The sequence below is a fragment of the Schistocerca cancellata genome, chromosome 6 (genome assembly GCF_023864275.1).
Source record: "Schistocerca cancellata isolate TAMUIC-IGC-003103 chromosome 6, iqSchCanc2.1, whole genome shotgun sequence".
Taxonomy (NCBI): Eukaryota; Metazoa; Arthropoda; class Insecta; order Orthoptera; family Acrididae; genus Schistocerca; species Schistocerca cancellata.
The window spans coordinates 284826210-284840765 of NC_064631.1; the positions used below are offsets into that span (position 1 = coordinate 284826210).

The 14556-nt window shown below is 35.6% G+C and overlaps 1 protein-coding gene across 1 annotated transcript in view; it reads right to left on the reverse strand.

The window, feature by feature from the left end:
* LOC126088291 (uncharacterized) overlaps nucleotides 1–14556 on the reverse strand; it is a 102118-nt gene that overhangs the window by 78562 nt on the left and 9000 nt on the right. The window contains exons 2-4 of the mRNA XM_049906420.1: nucleotides 4553–4682; nucleotides 4379–4476; nucleotides 4042–4194 (exon numbers count right to left, since the gene is read on the reverse strand). Coding sequence (XP_049762377.1) covers nucleotides 4042–4194; nucleotides 4379–4476; nucleotides 4553–4682 — 381 coding nt within the window. The remainder of the gene's footprint in view (nucleotides 1–4041; nucleotides 4195–4378; nucleotides 4477–4552; nucleotides 4683–14556) is intronic.

Genomic DNA, 14556 nt, shown 5'->3' on the forward strand with positions numbered 1-14556 from the left:
AAATAGTGTGAAAATTGATCAATAGATGGCACTGTATGTGTCAGAATATGTAAATGAAAACACCTGTAATGCACACGACCCATTGAAGTTGGTATAAACACGCCGGGTACACGGCTTCTCCTCCTTTTGCATCTGCTATGTTCGCCATGACAGTCTCAATGTAGGATCATGCTGTGCTTGTAAAACTGTATTACAAGAATGATGACTGTGCACACGTCTCTCTGCAGAAGTTTCAGACACTGAAGGGTTTTAAAAAAGGATTGGTCTGATGACTGCCGTGGGTCTGGAGAAAATGATTAGGAAATTCGAAAAGATGAGTTCCTTTGATGTGCAACCTGGTAGAGGGAGTAAACGAATTGATTTGATGTCAGTGGAAGCAGTGGCCACAGAGAAGACTAGTGGTGGTGTTCAAATATGTAGTGCACAGAGAATTGCCTGAACACTGGACATACCTGTGAGCACAGTGCATAAAAGCCTACGAAACATCCTTCTTTGCTATCCAATCAAAATTAATCATGTGCATTATTACTAACTTTACGACAGGAGGGGGTATACAATGTAAAAGGCATATTACTATATACATAACTAGGTCTAGATTGGGTCTTAGCATCTATTCCACAATGCCAGGTCTTGTAAGCAATGACATCTCGGTCGGTGAATGATTTCAGTCCAGGCAGAGAGGCATTCTCACATCGGTTTGCACGGGCCAGCTGGAAGTGGATGGTTTACTCTTGCTATCGTCCAATGTGAGAATTCCTCTCTGCCTGGATTGGAATCATTCGCCGACCGAGATGTCATTGCTTACAAGACCTCGCATTGTGGAATAGATGCTAAGACCCAATCTAGACCTAGTTATGTATATAGTAATATGCCTTTTACATTGTATACCCACTCCTGTTGTAAAGTTAGTAATGATGAAAAACTACATGTACAGATGAAAGGACTTGGTGTACTTGCTGAGAATGTAAATGTAACTGGTGATGTTACCTTGTACTATAATTACTAATAAAGTATGATCTGTAGCGTCAGCCAAGAACCTGTAAAAATTAGTCGCAATCGCAGACCAGCGGAATCATTCCACTGTGAGCTATATCTGCAACAGCATTGAAGTACTATGCCTCGATTACCAGAAGTACATCTACAGGTTCTTGTAAGCGATGACATCTCGGTCAGCGAATGATTCCAATTCAGTGGATGGTTTACTCTTGCTATCGTCCGATGTGAGAATACCTCTCTGCCTGTATTGGAATCATTCGCCGACAGAGATGTCATCACGTACAAGACCTGGCATTGTGGAACAGATGCTAAGACCCAATCTAGACCTAGTTATGTATATAGTAATATGCATTTTACATTGTATACCAGCTACTGTTGTAAAGTTAGTAATGATGAAAAAATACATGTATGCATGAAAGGACTTGATGTACTTGCTGAGAATGTAACTGTAACTGGTGATGTAACCTTGTACTATAATTACTGATAAAGTCTGATCTGTAGCGTCATCATTGACCTGCCAACAAGAGAGACCTTTGCTTTAGAATATCTTGCTCACTTGAAAGTGGACAATGATTAGCTGTGGAAGATTTTGTGGACAGACAAAGCCCACTTCCATCTGACTGGATATGTCAATACACGGTATTGTCGAATATGGGCAACGGAAAATCCACATGCAAATCAACCAGTACAACTTCATCCTGAAAAGGTCACTGTGTGGTGTGGGTTTATGGCATCATTTATCATAGGGCTATATTTTTTTCAAGAGACAGGTGCTTCTGGTCCTGTTACCTGTACCGTCACTGGTAAGTGCTATGAGTGTCTTTTGTGCACCCATGTCATTCCAGCTCTCCAACAGTGTGGCTGTGTGGATTGGATAATTTTTATGCAAGATGGCATAGCTCCACACATTGCAAATCCAATTAAGCAGCTGCTGAAGCACCACACTGGAAATGCTAGAATTATCAGCCACCATTTTCCTACAGCCTGGCCATACTGATCACCTGATCTTAATCTGCGTGACTCCTGGCTGTGGGGCTATCTGACAGATGTTATGTTCAGTGTTCCAACTGCAAACTGAGGTGCATTGAAAGCATGCATTGCACAACACATTCTGAAAGTGACCCTGGAAACACTTCAGTTAGTTGTGGAACATGCTGTTTCTTGATTTCAGCTTGTTGCAGAAAATGGTGGACAGCATATTGACCGTGTTTTACACCAGTCACACAGAAATTAATAATCTGATTTGGTTTTGACTGATGCTTTTTATGTTGTTTCTGGCCTCAGGCCAATTAAAAACTGATGTGATTGGTTCTTATGCAGTTTTTGGTCTCAGGACAACTAAAAACCGATGTGAGTGATGCTTTTTATGCAGTTTTTGCCCTTAGTGCAGTTAAAAGCGGATTTTTCCCATACGTTGTGATATGACCTTGCCGTTGTGGCTGGACTTACATAACTATCAGTATCACAACTGTACGCCCATGGACACTGAGTAGTATAATTTGTTTAATGTCAAATGTACACCTTACACATGGTTGTATGATTCATTTATCATTTGTAGTCAACCACTATTAAATTTTGATGCTTACAACACCATCTATTGCTACATTTTGTAACTATTTATTTTTCTTCTGTCATACGTTTTCCTCCTTCTCCGGTAGTATTCCATTGAAATTTGATGTCATTCTGACCAGTGGTGTTATTTCTACAGCAGTTTGTAAGTTTAACTTTAATTATAATCACCCTGTATATTGCGATTTCCTGTTTCTCACTCACATAGGGATTATGAGGATATTATTATAATAATTACTACATGCACAGAGGAATCCAGACAATCATTTGTTCCATACTCCATACGTGAACGGAACAGGAAGAAACCCTAATAATTGGTACAATGGACCGTATCCTCTACAATGTGCCTCGTGGTGGTTTTCAGGGTATAGATATAGATGTAGATGTCCATGATGGAGGTTCTGATGGATGTCTTGGCCACAGTATGAATAGAAAACCAACTTATGTGTACTAGCATTGTCACACTTTTAACCACCACCACTTACCTCAAAAGCAGACAGTTCTAAGGACCTTGGTTTGTCAAGTAGAAGCTATCTCTGACCTTTTAACACAAGAATTGAACCACTAACAAAAAGATTTTTGTGAGAATGTCTACAACAACAAACAAATATTGCAAGCAATTTTAGGAGCTATCCAAAAACAGCATCATCAATGAGGAAATTAATAAGTCTGGGGTTTTGCCATTTTATGGTTCAGTGAGTGGGAAGGTTAGATGGCTACTAAAGAGACATAACAGGTCAAGCTTCAAGTCTCCAACTAGACTACATCAACTCATGAGTCCTGTGAGAGATAATATAGGTCTCGCAACTCCTTGCATTTACAAAATACCACAAGAATATGGACAGTATTAGATTGGGTGGAACATGTTCACAATAGAACAATGCTGATTGAACTTAAGATGTGTTTGCAACCATGTTACACAGAAGAATGCATTGAAAATGGGCATAAAATTGTATTCAGTATCACCAGAAAAATGCATTGAAAACAAACGTGAAATTGCAGTCAACAACACCTCTATCATTAGAAAATCTAATGGGTTCAGCAATAGTGTAATTAAAGAAGCTAAAAGGTGAAAATACTGGATAACATCATCAACAAAGATGGTAGTTTGCAGTTGAGCGCAGTATTGAGCTTTGAATTCAACCATCATGAGGTTGAAGCAGGTGCAACAGATGTAGTATGGAAACACTGACTTCTACAGTGATGGACTGAGCATTGGTGACATTGCATCCAGTGTACGGTTGAAAGCAGCAACCACATGATCATCAGTTACTACTTGACAATGGCCGAGAAGTAATTGGAAGAAAGCTGGTGGATTTATGACCACTCAGCACAGTTGGAAGCCTGAGATTTTATAAGGTGGAGAGAATTTGTATTTTTATGCCCAGTATAAAGCTCCTAACCCCCATTGAAGTTAATAAAATATACACTCTAGGGTTAAGTGAATGATTTTATTCAGTAATTATTTTTGCTTACTGGAAGTTGAAACAACAGCTTGCATGGATGAAAGATCAGTTGAGGCATGTTATTTGTAATCCATTTTCCTTTGTCCATGCAATATGTACAAGAATAAGTAACTGATTGTCCTGAGTCATCCGTGAGGTGGATAATGATGCAAGGACCTCCAATCTTGAACAGAAAAATATAACATAACACATTTTACTGCAAAGAGTAAATATTTAAAATTTAATGAAGATACTTTGAAATTATAAATTCATAACATGTTTCAATTAATAAAATCAACATATATTCTCAAAAATGTCCATGGTGATGGTCAATCTTGCTTTTAGCTTATATACACATTAAAACAAACCTTGGCTTGGAGAACTGTCAAGAAATGCTCTGTCCCATGTAAAATACCCATGAACTCATAAATATCGAAACACAATCCTTTATTGTTTTTATACGTAGCTGTGTAAGAAAGAAAGAAAAGTCAATACAGTGTTGCTCAGTTTCTGTTTATGTAAAAGATTCAAGTTTTCAGTACCTTCAATGGCTAAGCAACGGCTGAAATCATACTGATACTCTTCAGTAGTTTGCACCATCTTAATTACTAGTTCACATACATAATCTCCTTCAAGTGGTGCCAAATCCTTTGCCATAACAAATTCGAGACCCTGCCAAACACAAATTCCTGCATCATCAAATTTCAGCCCAAAGATAATGCATGGTGCTTAGGAAACACAGTTAACTTTGAGACTGTAACATGCTTAGCATGCAAGGAATTAAGATATTGGCTGCAGTAAAGCACAGATTTACAAATAATCTGGAACACACTAAGAATAAAAAAAGACAGAATATTGAGTTTTGATTTGTTTTATTTTTATTTATTTATTTATTCATCCGTGGAACAATATATATTGTATGGATGTCGTCAGTTTATAATACATGAGCACACATTTACATTTACAATGAAACAGATTTCTCATATTTTGTGTAGTTTTTATAACTAGTCATACACACATTTATAATTACATCATATTTTGGTGATAATGTCACATGTTGCTAATAATCTACATCTATTTTAAATATTATTTTACAGTATAACAACTTTTACTTAGTAAGAAGGTTTTAAGCTTTTGTCTGAAAGTGAGGGGCTCATTTATTTCTTTAATTTCCTGTGGTAATTTGTTATACAGTTTTATCCCATCATAAAATATACTTTTTTTGCGTCTTTGCCTTGTTCTTTCTATCTAGATGGAGGTGGTGACAAGATCTTGTTTCATGGTCATGTATTAGGCTGTTTGCGTTATACATGTTGAGATTTTTCTTAATGAACATTATGTTCCGAAAGATATACTCACAAGAAACAGTTAGAATGCCCAACTTTCTAAATAGCTGAGGACTGAGTGTAGATATCCATAATATGTTATTTTAAGACAGGTATTATTGCATACCGGTGCAAGGATTCTAAGAGCATAGCATGCTGTGGATATTTTCTTTGCCAAAATGTTAACATGGTTTGTCCATTTCAGTTGGCTGTCAACATTCATCCCTAAGAATTTGGTACTTGTTACACATACTAATTCATTATTATTAATTTTTATTCTAGTGGCAATGTGTTTTTTGTTCAATTGGAAGTTAATATAGTTAGTTTTCTTTACATTTATGGATACTTTATTTTTTAATGACCAGTTGTGGACATAATTGAGAGCCTCGTTTGCTCTTTCTGACAGTTGTGTTGGATTTTCACCTGTTATTACTATATTGCTGTCATCAGCAAAAAGTTTTTTTTCTCCATGTCTGATACTTTGTGGGAAGTCGTTAATGTATATAGGAAACAATATTGGGCCTATATTCACATGTTCACATGTTCTGGGTCAGACAGGTGTTTTACAAGGGAATTGTTTAAAACTTGTGATATCTCAACTCGTTGAACTCTGTTTTCCAAGTATGATTTGAACCACTTCTTTGTCACACCTCTTATTCCTATTTGCCCTAATTTATGAAGTAAGATTTTGTGGTCAACTGTATCAAAGGCCTTTGACAAGTCTAAAAAGATACCACTTACATTTTCACCTTTGTCCAGTGCTTCTAAAATTACTTTAGTGAACTGTGCTATAGCAGATTGTGTGTCTTTTCCGGGCCTAAAACCATATTGGTCATTGGAAAGAAAGTAATATTTATTCAGGTAATTTAGCAGTTTCTTTTTGACTAGTATTTCTATTATTTTATAAATGATAGACAGTATAGAAATCGGCCTGTAGTTCTCTACATTTTACACATCTCCGTTTTTAAGGATAGGTATAACTTTTGCTTGTTTTAGGTACTCTGGAAAGTATCCAGATTCGAAAGATTCATTAATTATGTCAGTTAATGGGCCTTTTATGGGGTCTATACATTCTTTAATTACACAGACTGGGATTTCATCAAGTCCTACTGAAGTTTTATTTTTTAGTTGGTGCACTACTGGTGCCACTTCCCTTTCTGTAGCTGGCAAGAGCACCATTGAGCTTGTTGGCTGGTTATGAGTAGGTAAATCATACATATCTGGAAATTTCTGCTGTAACTTTTTTGCAATACTACTGAAATATGAGTTTACAAAATCAGCTAATTTTTTAGGGTTACCTACTGGTACCTCTTTGTTTTTAATATGTGAATTGAGGTCCTTTTTAGCAGAGTTAGATGTTTCCTGCTTCACGATGTTCCAGGCTGCTTTGCTCTTGTTTTCAGCTTGAAGTAATATTTTGTTGTTTGAAAGTTTTTTTACGGCTAGCAGCACCTTTCTGTATATTTTCCTGTACTTTTTGTAGAATTGCAGAACGTCTGGGTTAGATTGATTATTTTTTATGGAGTTGAGATATCTAAGAGTTTCTGAGGATTTTTTGATACCTCTAGTTTTAATTTGATAAAGAGTTTTGGGAAACATCTCTTCAAATCTGAGTTTAAAAATTGACATGAACTGGATAAATTTCTGATTTGCGTTAGTTTCTGCATAGACTTCCCCCCAATCTTCATATTCTAGCTGGGATTTAAACTCATACAGGGCTGATTCGGAAAACATTCTTTTGTATGTACACAGTTTAGGAGGAGTTCTATATGAATGTTAGTTTTTAAGATCTGGCAGAGGTGGTCTGATAGGCCCAGGTTTTGGACAACAATATGACATTTTTTACTATCAATATCTGTAGCTACATGATCTATAGATGAGGAAGATTCTTTCATTATTCTAGTTGGACAATTAACAAGGGAGGATATTCCATAACAGCTTAGAGTATTCAGATATATGTTGCTAGTAATGAGCAGACTAGCAGTTCGGTTTATCACTTCTGTCATAACAGCACTACTAAAGCAATATGGGCAACGATGAAAATTACTTACAGCATTGTGGGCTCCTTTCAGTTACACAACTGATGTCAAAACAACCAATTCTGTAATTTCTGTTCCAGGGACGTTAAAAGAAAATTTGATAACTGTAATGTTTTTAGATGACACAGAAGTACTGATCAAGATCTCAAACTCAGTCATATCAGACACAACAAAGCTGATTAGCAAACGAGCCTACAACTGGTATGTGGTTTATTCATCTCATCACATACAATTTTCAAATCGTTTGATTTGATGTACAGGAGACATGTCAAGGTTTAAAAAAGAAACTTTTTTCACTTTTTTAAGAGAAATAAAAAAGTTTACATTATATTTTACATTTCTAAGTTTCAGCTACACATGTACATAAAATAATAAATGTATTACAATCCCTGTGTTCAGATTGTGAAGCTGTCCTCAATGAATTCATCGACAGAATAATAACACTTTTCCACCAGTAGAGTAAAGAGCAATCTTTTCAGTGAACCAATCTCCATTTTAAATATATTACTGCCTTTTATTTTATTGAAAATTTTTAACCCCATATACTCTGGCGTTTGGGCATAAAGTTTTAAATGATGTGTTGGAAGTTTGAAGTTATCTCTGTGGCGAGTGCTGTAGTTGTGGTCAAAACGGAAATTGTCTAGTGTATGTTGATTTCTATATAGGAACACCACCATCTCATATATGTAAAGTGAGGGGATAGATAGTACTTTTAAATTTTTTAACAGTGGTCGACAGGATTCCCATTTTTTTGCAACACACATGTTTCTAATTACTTTCTTTTGTAATACTAGGAGCCTAGTGACATTTGCTGAATTTTCCCAGAAGATTATGCCATAATGAATAACTGACTCAAAGTAGCAGTGATAAACTATCTTTCTGGTATCCATGTTTGTGGCACCTGACAAAATACACATTGCAAATGCTAAGTTGTTCAGTTTATTTGCTAAGTAATCTATGTGTACCTTCCAATTTAAATTTTTGTCAAGATTTAGGCCTAAGAACGTCACGTGGTTTGCTTCTGTTATATCCTGATCATTGCAAGTTATCTTTATTTCACTCCTTTCTACTGATTTAGCTTCAAATTGCATCATTTTGGTTTTAGTTACATTTAGTTTTAGTCCATTTTGATAGAACCAAGATTCAAGTTTTTCTAAAGTATTTTTGGCTTTTTCTGGAATATTTTCAGATGCCTCATTTTCAATTAGAACTGATGTATCATCAGCAAATAAGACTGAATGAACATCAATAGCAAGTGGTTGGTCATTTACGTAAAAAAGAAACAGATAGGGACCCAATATCGAACCTTGTGGGACTCCTTGGGGAACTGTTTTCCAGTCTGATGAATAACTGGTTCCATTTGAAGTTAAAATTACTCTTTGTTTCCTACCTGACAGGTAAGAGCTAAACCATTTTAAAGCAGTGTCTCTGATTCCATACATCTGTAATTTGTGGAGGAGTAATGCATGGTTCACTGAATCAAAAGCTTTAGTCAGATCACAGAATATACCTGTGACCTTTCTACCTTTATCTAATGTGGAGCATATTTTTTGGATAAACTCATTTACAGCATTCACAGTGCTTTTACCCTGTTAGAATCCGAACTGGTTTTTAAAAATTATATCATTTACAGTAAGAAAGTTATTAATTTGTTTTGCTGCAATCTTTTCAAACACTTTAGAGAAGACCGGCAAGAGAGAGATAGGGCGGTAATTCCCCATATCTTCTGTCGATCCTTTCTTGAATAGAGGTTTGATCTCACCATATTTCAATACCTCTCTAAAGCACCCCTGTTCATAAGATTGATTTATAATAGTTGACAGTGGTTGGGAAATAATATCGTACACATACTTGATTACAGATGTTGTTATTTCATCCCACCCATGTGAGGTTTTGTTTTTTAGAGACGATATTTTCTTTTCCACATCCCTTTGGGTTATTTTTTCAAATTGTTTAAAAGATGTGTTCTGGCTGTTTTCCAAATTTGTGATGCCCTGATAGAATGTCATATCCACATCTGATCTTACTACGTTTAGGAAGAATTCATTGAAACAACTTGACATCTGAACAGGGTTTACTATAATTTCATTTTCATGTCTAATTTTCAAAATCTCATGAATTTTTACTTTGGCTCCTAGTTCAGACTGAACACTGGTTATCAAGGAACTATTCATTTCACAAAGAGGAAAACTGGCTAATGAGTAATTACTATTAAAGAATGTATCTCCCGATACAACTCATAGAAAAACATCAAAATAGATATTTTACTCCAAGTATTTAGAACTGTATGTTTCTTCTTAAGGCAGGGAAGAGGAATTGGTTAGTGGCAGGTGTGGGCATAAGACAGTCTACTCAAAACGTTGATGGAGTCTCAAGCAGAATAGAAAAAAAAATTGCTTAGAAGTAAGTGTAAGATAATCTACATAAAATAAGGAATGATGTGTTAGTGGAAAAGATTAGGTATGATTTCAGAAATGACAGGGGTTGTGTGTTAGTAGAAATTTACCAAGAGAAACATCATGTTTGTAATTAAAATTATTCTCCAGAAGAAAATAAATAGAAAATGGACATGTAAAAGACCAAATTACTTTATTTTTTACAGTTTCAGTCAGTCACAATTGCATTCAAAAGATTGCATCTGTGGTGACTGGTTTTGGGCTACAAGCCATAGTTTGAGAATAGACAATGTAGTTCAAAACTAGTAACCATACAGACAAATTTTTGAGAGAAACTGGAAAAAATAAAATTTAGTAATCCAAGTTACTGGTCCTCACTCCTAAAGTATGTTGAAACTTCATAAATATTCATTACTAGATTCCACTGAGGTATAAAGAAATTATATAGTATTCAATGATTTTTCGCCACATTTGGAAACAGTCTTGAACCACTCTGAATTATAAGTGATCATAGGCTCATAAAAAACAGAGTAAACATCTATAAAAATCTGGAAATAAGTAGACCTATCAGGTAGGAATTCAGAAATCATAAATTATGATAATTTATTCAAGAAGCAGGTATGTCTTACTAAATTAAGCTTAGCAACAAGTTTAGCATCTTAGAAAATAAAAGTTCTATTGATATAGATGAAAGGGACAATTATTTACCAAACATCAAAAGATTATGTACATATTATAACTTCTCTATTCTCTATTAACTGTGAAATTAGGCTAGCTTAACATAAATTATTGTATGATTTCATTGCTAGATTCCATTTCTCCAAGCATGTATTTTATTCATAAATTTCACAGTAAAATTTCCAAACATTCTGAAAGAGTGTCTCTTCACGAACTTCTTACAACTATTCCCAGCTATAAACTTCAGACTGTGATATGAAACATACAGTTTTGTAAATGTTGGGCATGATGACAGTGAAACAGTACTAAATGCTTTCCCTGAAAATTGCTTAGAGCAATTTAAAAAATAGTTCAGAAGACTATACATGACAGAAGTATGCTACATCTAATGTAACAAACAGACACGATATAACTGAGGATGTCCACTCTGAAACTAATATTAATGACCATGAGGCAGTTACAACAACCATGATTACCAAAGTACAATGGGGAAATACAACAAGTAGAAAGATTTAATTGTTTAGTAACAATATTATGAGAAGGAAAATTGCTAATCACCACACGGTGGAGATTCTGAGTTGCAGATAGGCACAACAAAAAGACTCTCACAATTAAAGCTTTTGGCCATTGACCTTGATCAACAATACACACACACACACACACACACACACACACACAAATGCTGGAGCCAGCTCACAACTGCAGTCGTGTGTGTGTGTGTGTGTGTGTGTGTGTGTGTGTGTGTGTGTGTGTGTGTGTGTGTTTGTGTTTGTGTCTATTGTTGATGAAGGCCAATGGCCTAAAGCCTTAAATGTGAGAGTCTTTTTGTTGTACCTATCTGCGACCCAGCATCTTCGCTATATAGTGAGCAGCAACTTTCCTTCTCATAATCTTGTTGCATTTCATCCTGGATTCCCCATTGTTTAATTGTTTAGTAAAGTAGATAAAGAGTTGTTTTGTATATCACAAGGAAGACCTCGAAACATTTAGCTCTGAACACATGCATGTAGAGGAAATGTGTCTTAAGCTTAGAAAAATAGTTGACCAAGCACTGGATAAGTATGTACCCAGTAGAGAATTTGCTATTGGGGTTCCTCTATGGTATACAATCTCTGTAAAGAAATTGCTACAGAAACTGTGACTGCTGCACATTATGTGTAAACTAAAGCATATAAGTTATAGATAGATGTTATATGAAATGCATTTGACTGGTCAGAAGGATAATTCATTAAGCCTATCATATCAGAAACTTATCGAAAGACCACTCACAAAACCCAAGAAAATACTGGTCATATGTAAAGTTTGTGGCACAACTTGACTAGAAGAAGGGATCGGTTGGTAGGACATGTTTTGAGGCATCAAGGGATCACAAATTTAGCATTGGAGGGCAGTGTGGAGGGTAAAAATCGTAGAGGGAGACCAAGAGATGAATACACTAAGCAGATTCAGAAGGATGTAGGTTGCAGTAGATACTGGGAGATGAAGAAGCTTGCACAGGATAGAGTAGCATGGAGAGCTGCATCAAACCAGTCTCAGGACTGAAGACCACAACAACAACAACATGTAAAGGCAGTCAGTGCCACCCAACTTAGTGCGCACAGTCTCACAGATGACACAGGAACTGAAACTGAGGGTAGCAAAACTAAAACAGAAGTGGTGAACTGGTTCTCAAATGTTACTTTACAAAGGAAGATATGATACCACCCCTAGGTACATTCTTGCACCATTCAAAAGATGAACGGTGTTGATATTATTGTTGGCAGTGCCAAGAAATTGAACAAGATCCTGGGCCCAATGGAATCCTGTCTCATTTCTTAAAAAAAATTCATTTTCTTGCATTCTCTGTTGTTTTATTTTGAAATAAATAGTTTATTTTGTTATTTAGTAATTAGTTAATTTAGCATGTTATATTCTTCATATCAGTATGGGGTAAAATTAACATGTGATGGTGTCCCTCCCTGATAGAGTTTATCACAACCATAGTATGTATGAGCACAATATCACTGATATAAAGATGATATGTAAAATGGAAGAAGTGCAACTCTTATGCTGGGTTTATCATTATACCAGCATACATAACACATTAAAATACATTAGCATACCTACTAAAGTGAAAATGACTTCTTTTGGAAATTTACGGCATCTGAGGAGAAAAAAAAAAGAAGAAGAAGAAGAAGAAGAAGAAGAGAGAGAGAGAGAGGAGAAGAAAAGAAGAAGAAGAAGACTCTGTCACATTCTATACACAATTTGCAACTGACATAGCCTTTCTTTTAACCATAATATTGTAGATCCATTGAACAAAAACCTGTGCTCAATAGCTGAAAAAAGGACATATCACTCCCATTTACAAGAAGGGTAGTAGAAGTGATCACCAAACTGTAGTCCAATATCACAATATCCTATTAAAGAATCCTGAAACATGCTCTAAGGTCAAATGTAATGAGGTATATCAAACCTAGTGACCTTCACCATGAGAACCAGCACAAATTCCAAAAACATTCGTCATGTGAAACCCACTTATACTTTTCTTGCATGGCATACTGAACACCATGAATTAAGACAATCATGTGGATGCAGTAAGTCTTGATTTCTGAAAAGCATTTGAATCAGTGCCAACTAACTGCAGCTCATACATTTTGCACACAGCATAATTTAATCATTGTTAATACTTGATTTAAGAGTATGTCATATATGTGGAAGAGAATTTTTCACTAAGCTACCACACTCAGCTCATACAGTACTGCTACATAAATATAAGAGCGTATTACAAACTTGGTTGAAATACGGTGAATTCTATTCAGTTGCAGAATTCATGGAAAATAATAATTGTAATATATGTTTTTCCTGAGTGATAAAGAAAATTTCATTTCTTAAATAACCTAATTGTTTTCTGTATATGTAAATGATTATTGTATGAAACTTGACACCATTGTAAACTTTGACAAAGCCAGTTGTATGAAAAATAATGAAATAGAGACTTGGAGACAATGGAAGGTTTCAGACTGATTATATAATGGTAAGGCACAGATTTTGAAATCAAATTTGGAACTGTAAGACATTTTCAGGGGAAGCAGCAGCAGCAGCAGAGGATCAAATAGGTAAAACGATGAGGACTAGTAGAAATCCTTGGATAACACAGGAAATATTGAATTTAATTGACAAAAGGAGAAAATATGAAAATGCAGCAAATGAAGAGGTGACAAGGACTAAAAACATCTAAAGAATGAGATTGGCAGAAACTGCAAAATTATTAAGCAGAATGATTATACGACAAATGCAAGGCTGTAGAAGAGAAAGATGCATACTGCCTGTAGGAGGATTAAAGAGATCTCTGAAGAAAAAGGAAGCAGTTGTATGAGTATCACGAGTTCAGATAGCAAGCAAGTACTAAGTAAAGAAGGGAAAGCTGAAATGAATATAAAAAGGGTCTATATAAGGGAAATAAACCTGAGGCCAATATTACAGAAAGTGAAAAGTAGATGAAGATGGGTTGGGAAGTGTGATATGCAAGAAGAATTTGACAGAGCATGGAAAGAACCAAGTCAAAACAAGGCCCCTGGAGTAGATGACACTCCCTCAGAATGTTTGAGATCCTTGGGAGATCCAGCCATGAAAAAAATTATTTCACCTGATGTGCAAGACATCAGAGACAGTTGAAATACCCTCAGAGTTCAGGAACAATTTAATAATTCCATTTCCAAAGAACGCAGATGCTGGCAGCTGTGATGGGAGATCAGTTTAGGTCCTACAGAAAAACAAGAACATGCGAGGCAATACTGATCGCACACCTTATCGTACAAGGTACATTAAAGAAAGGCATCTCTAGATTAATAGCGTTTTTAGACTTAGAGAAAGCTTTCAACAGTATTGGTTGGAATACACTCTTTGAAAATTCTGAAGGTAGTTGAGATAAAATACAGGGAGCGAAAGGTTATACGTAGCATCTACAAAATAAGGTAATAGTTATAAGAACCAAAGGAGAGGAAAGAAAAGCAGAAGTTAACAAGGCACTGAGACAGGATTGTGAACTATCCCCTATGTTATTCAATCTGAACACTGAGCAAACAGGAAATGAAACCAAAGAAAAAAAATTGAGATTTGCCAAAGA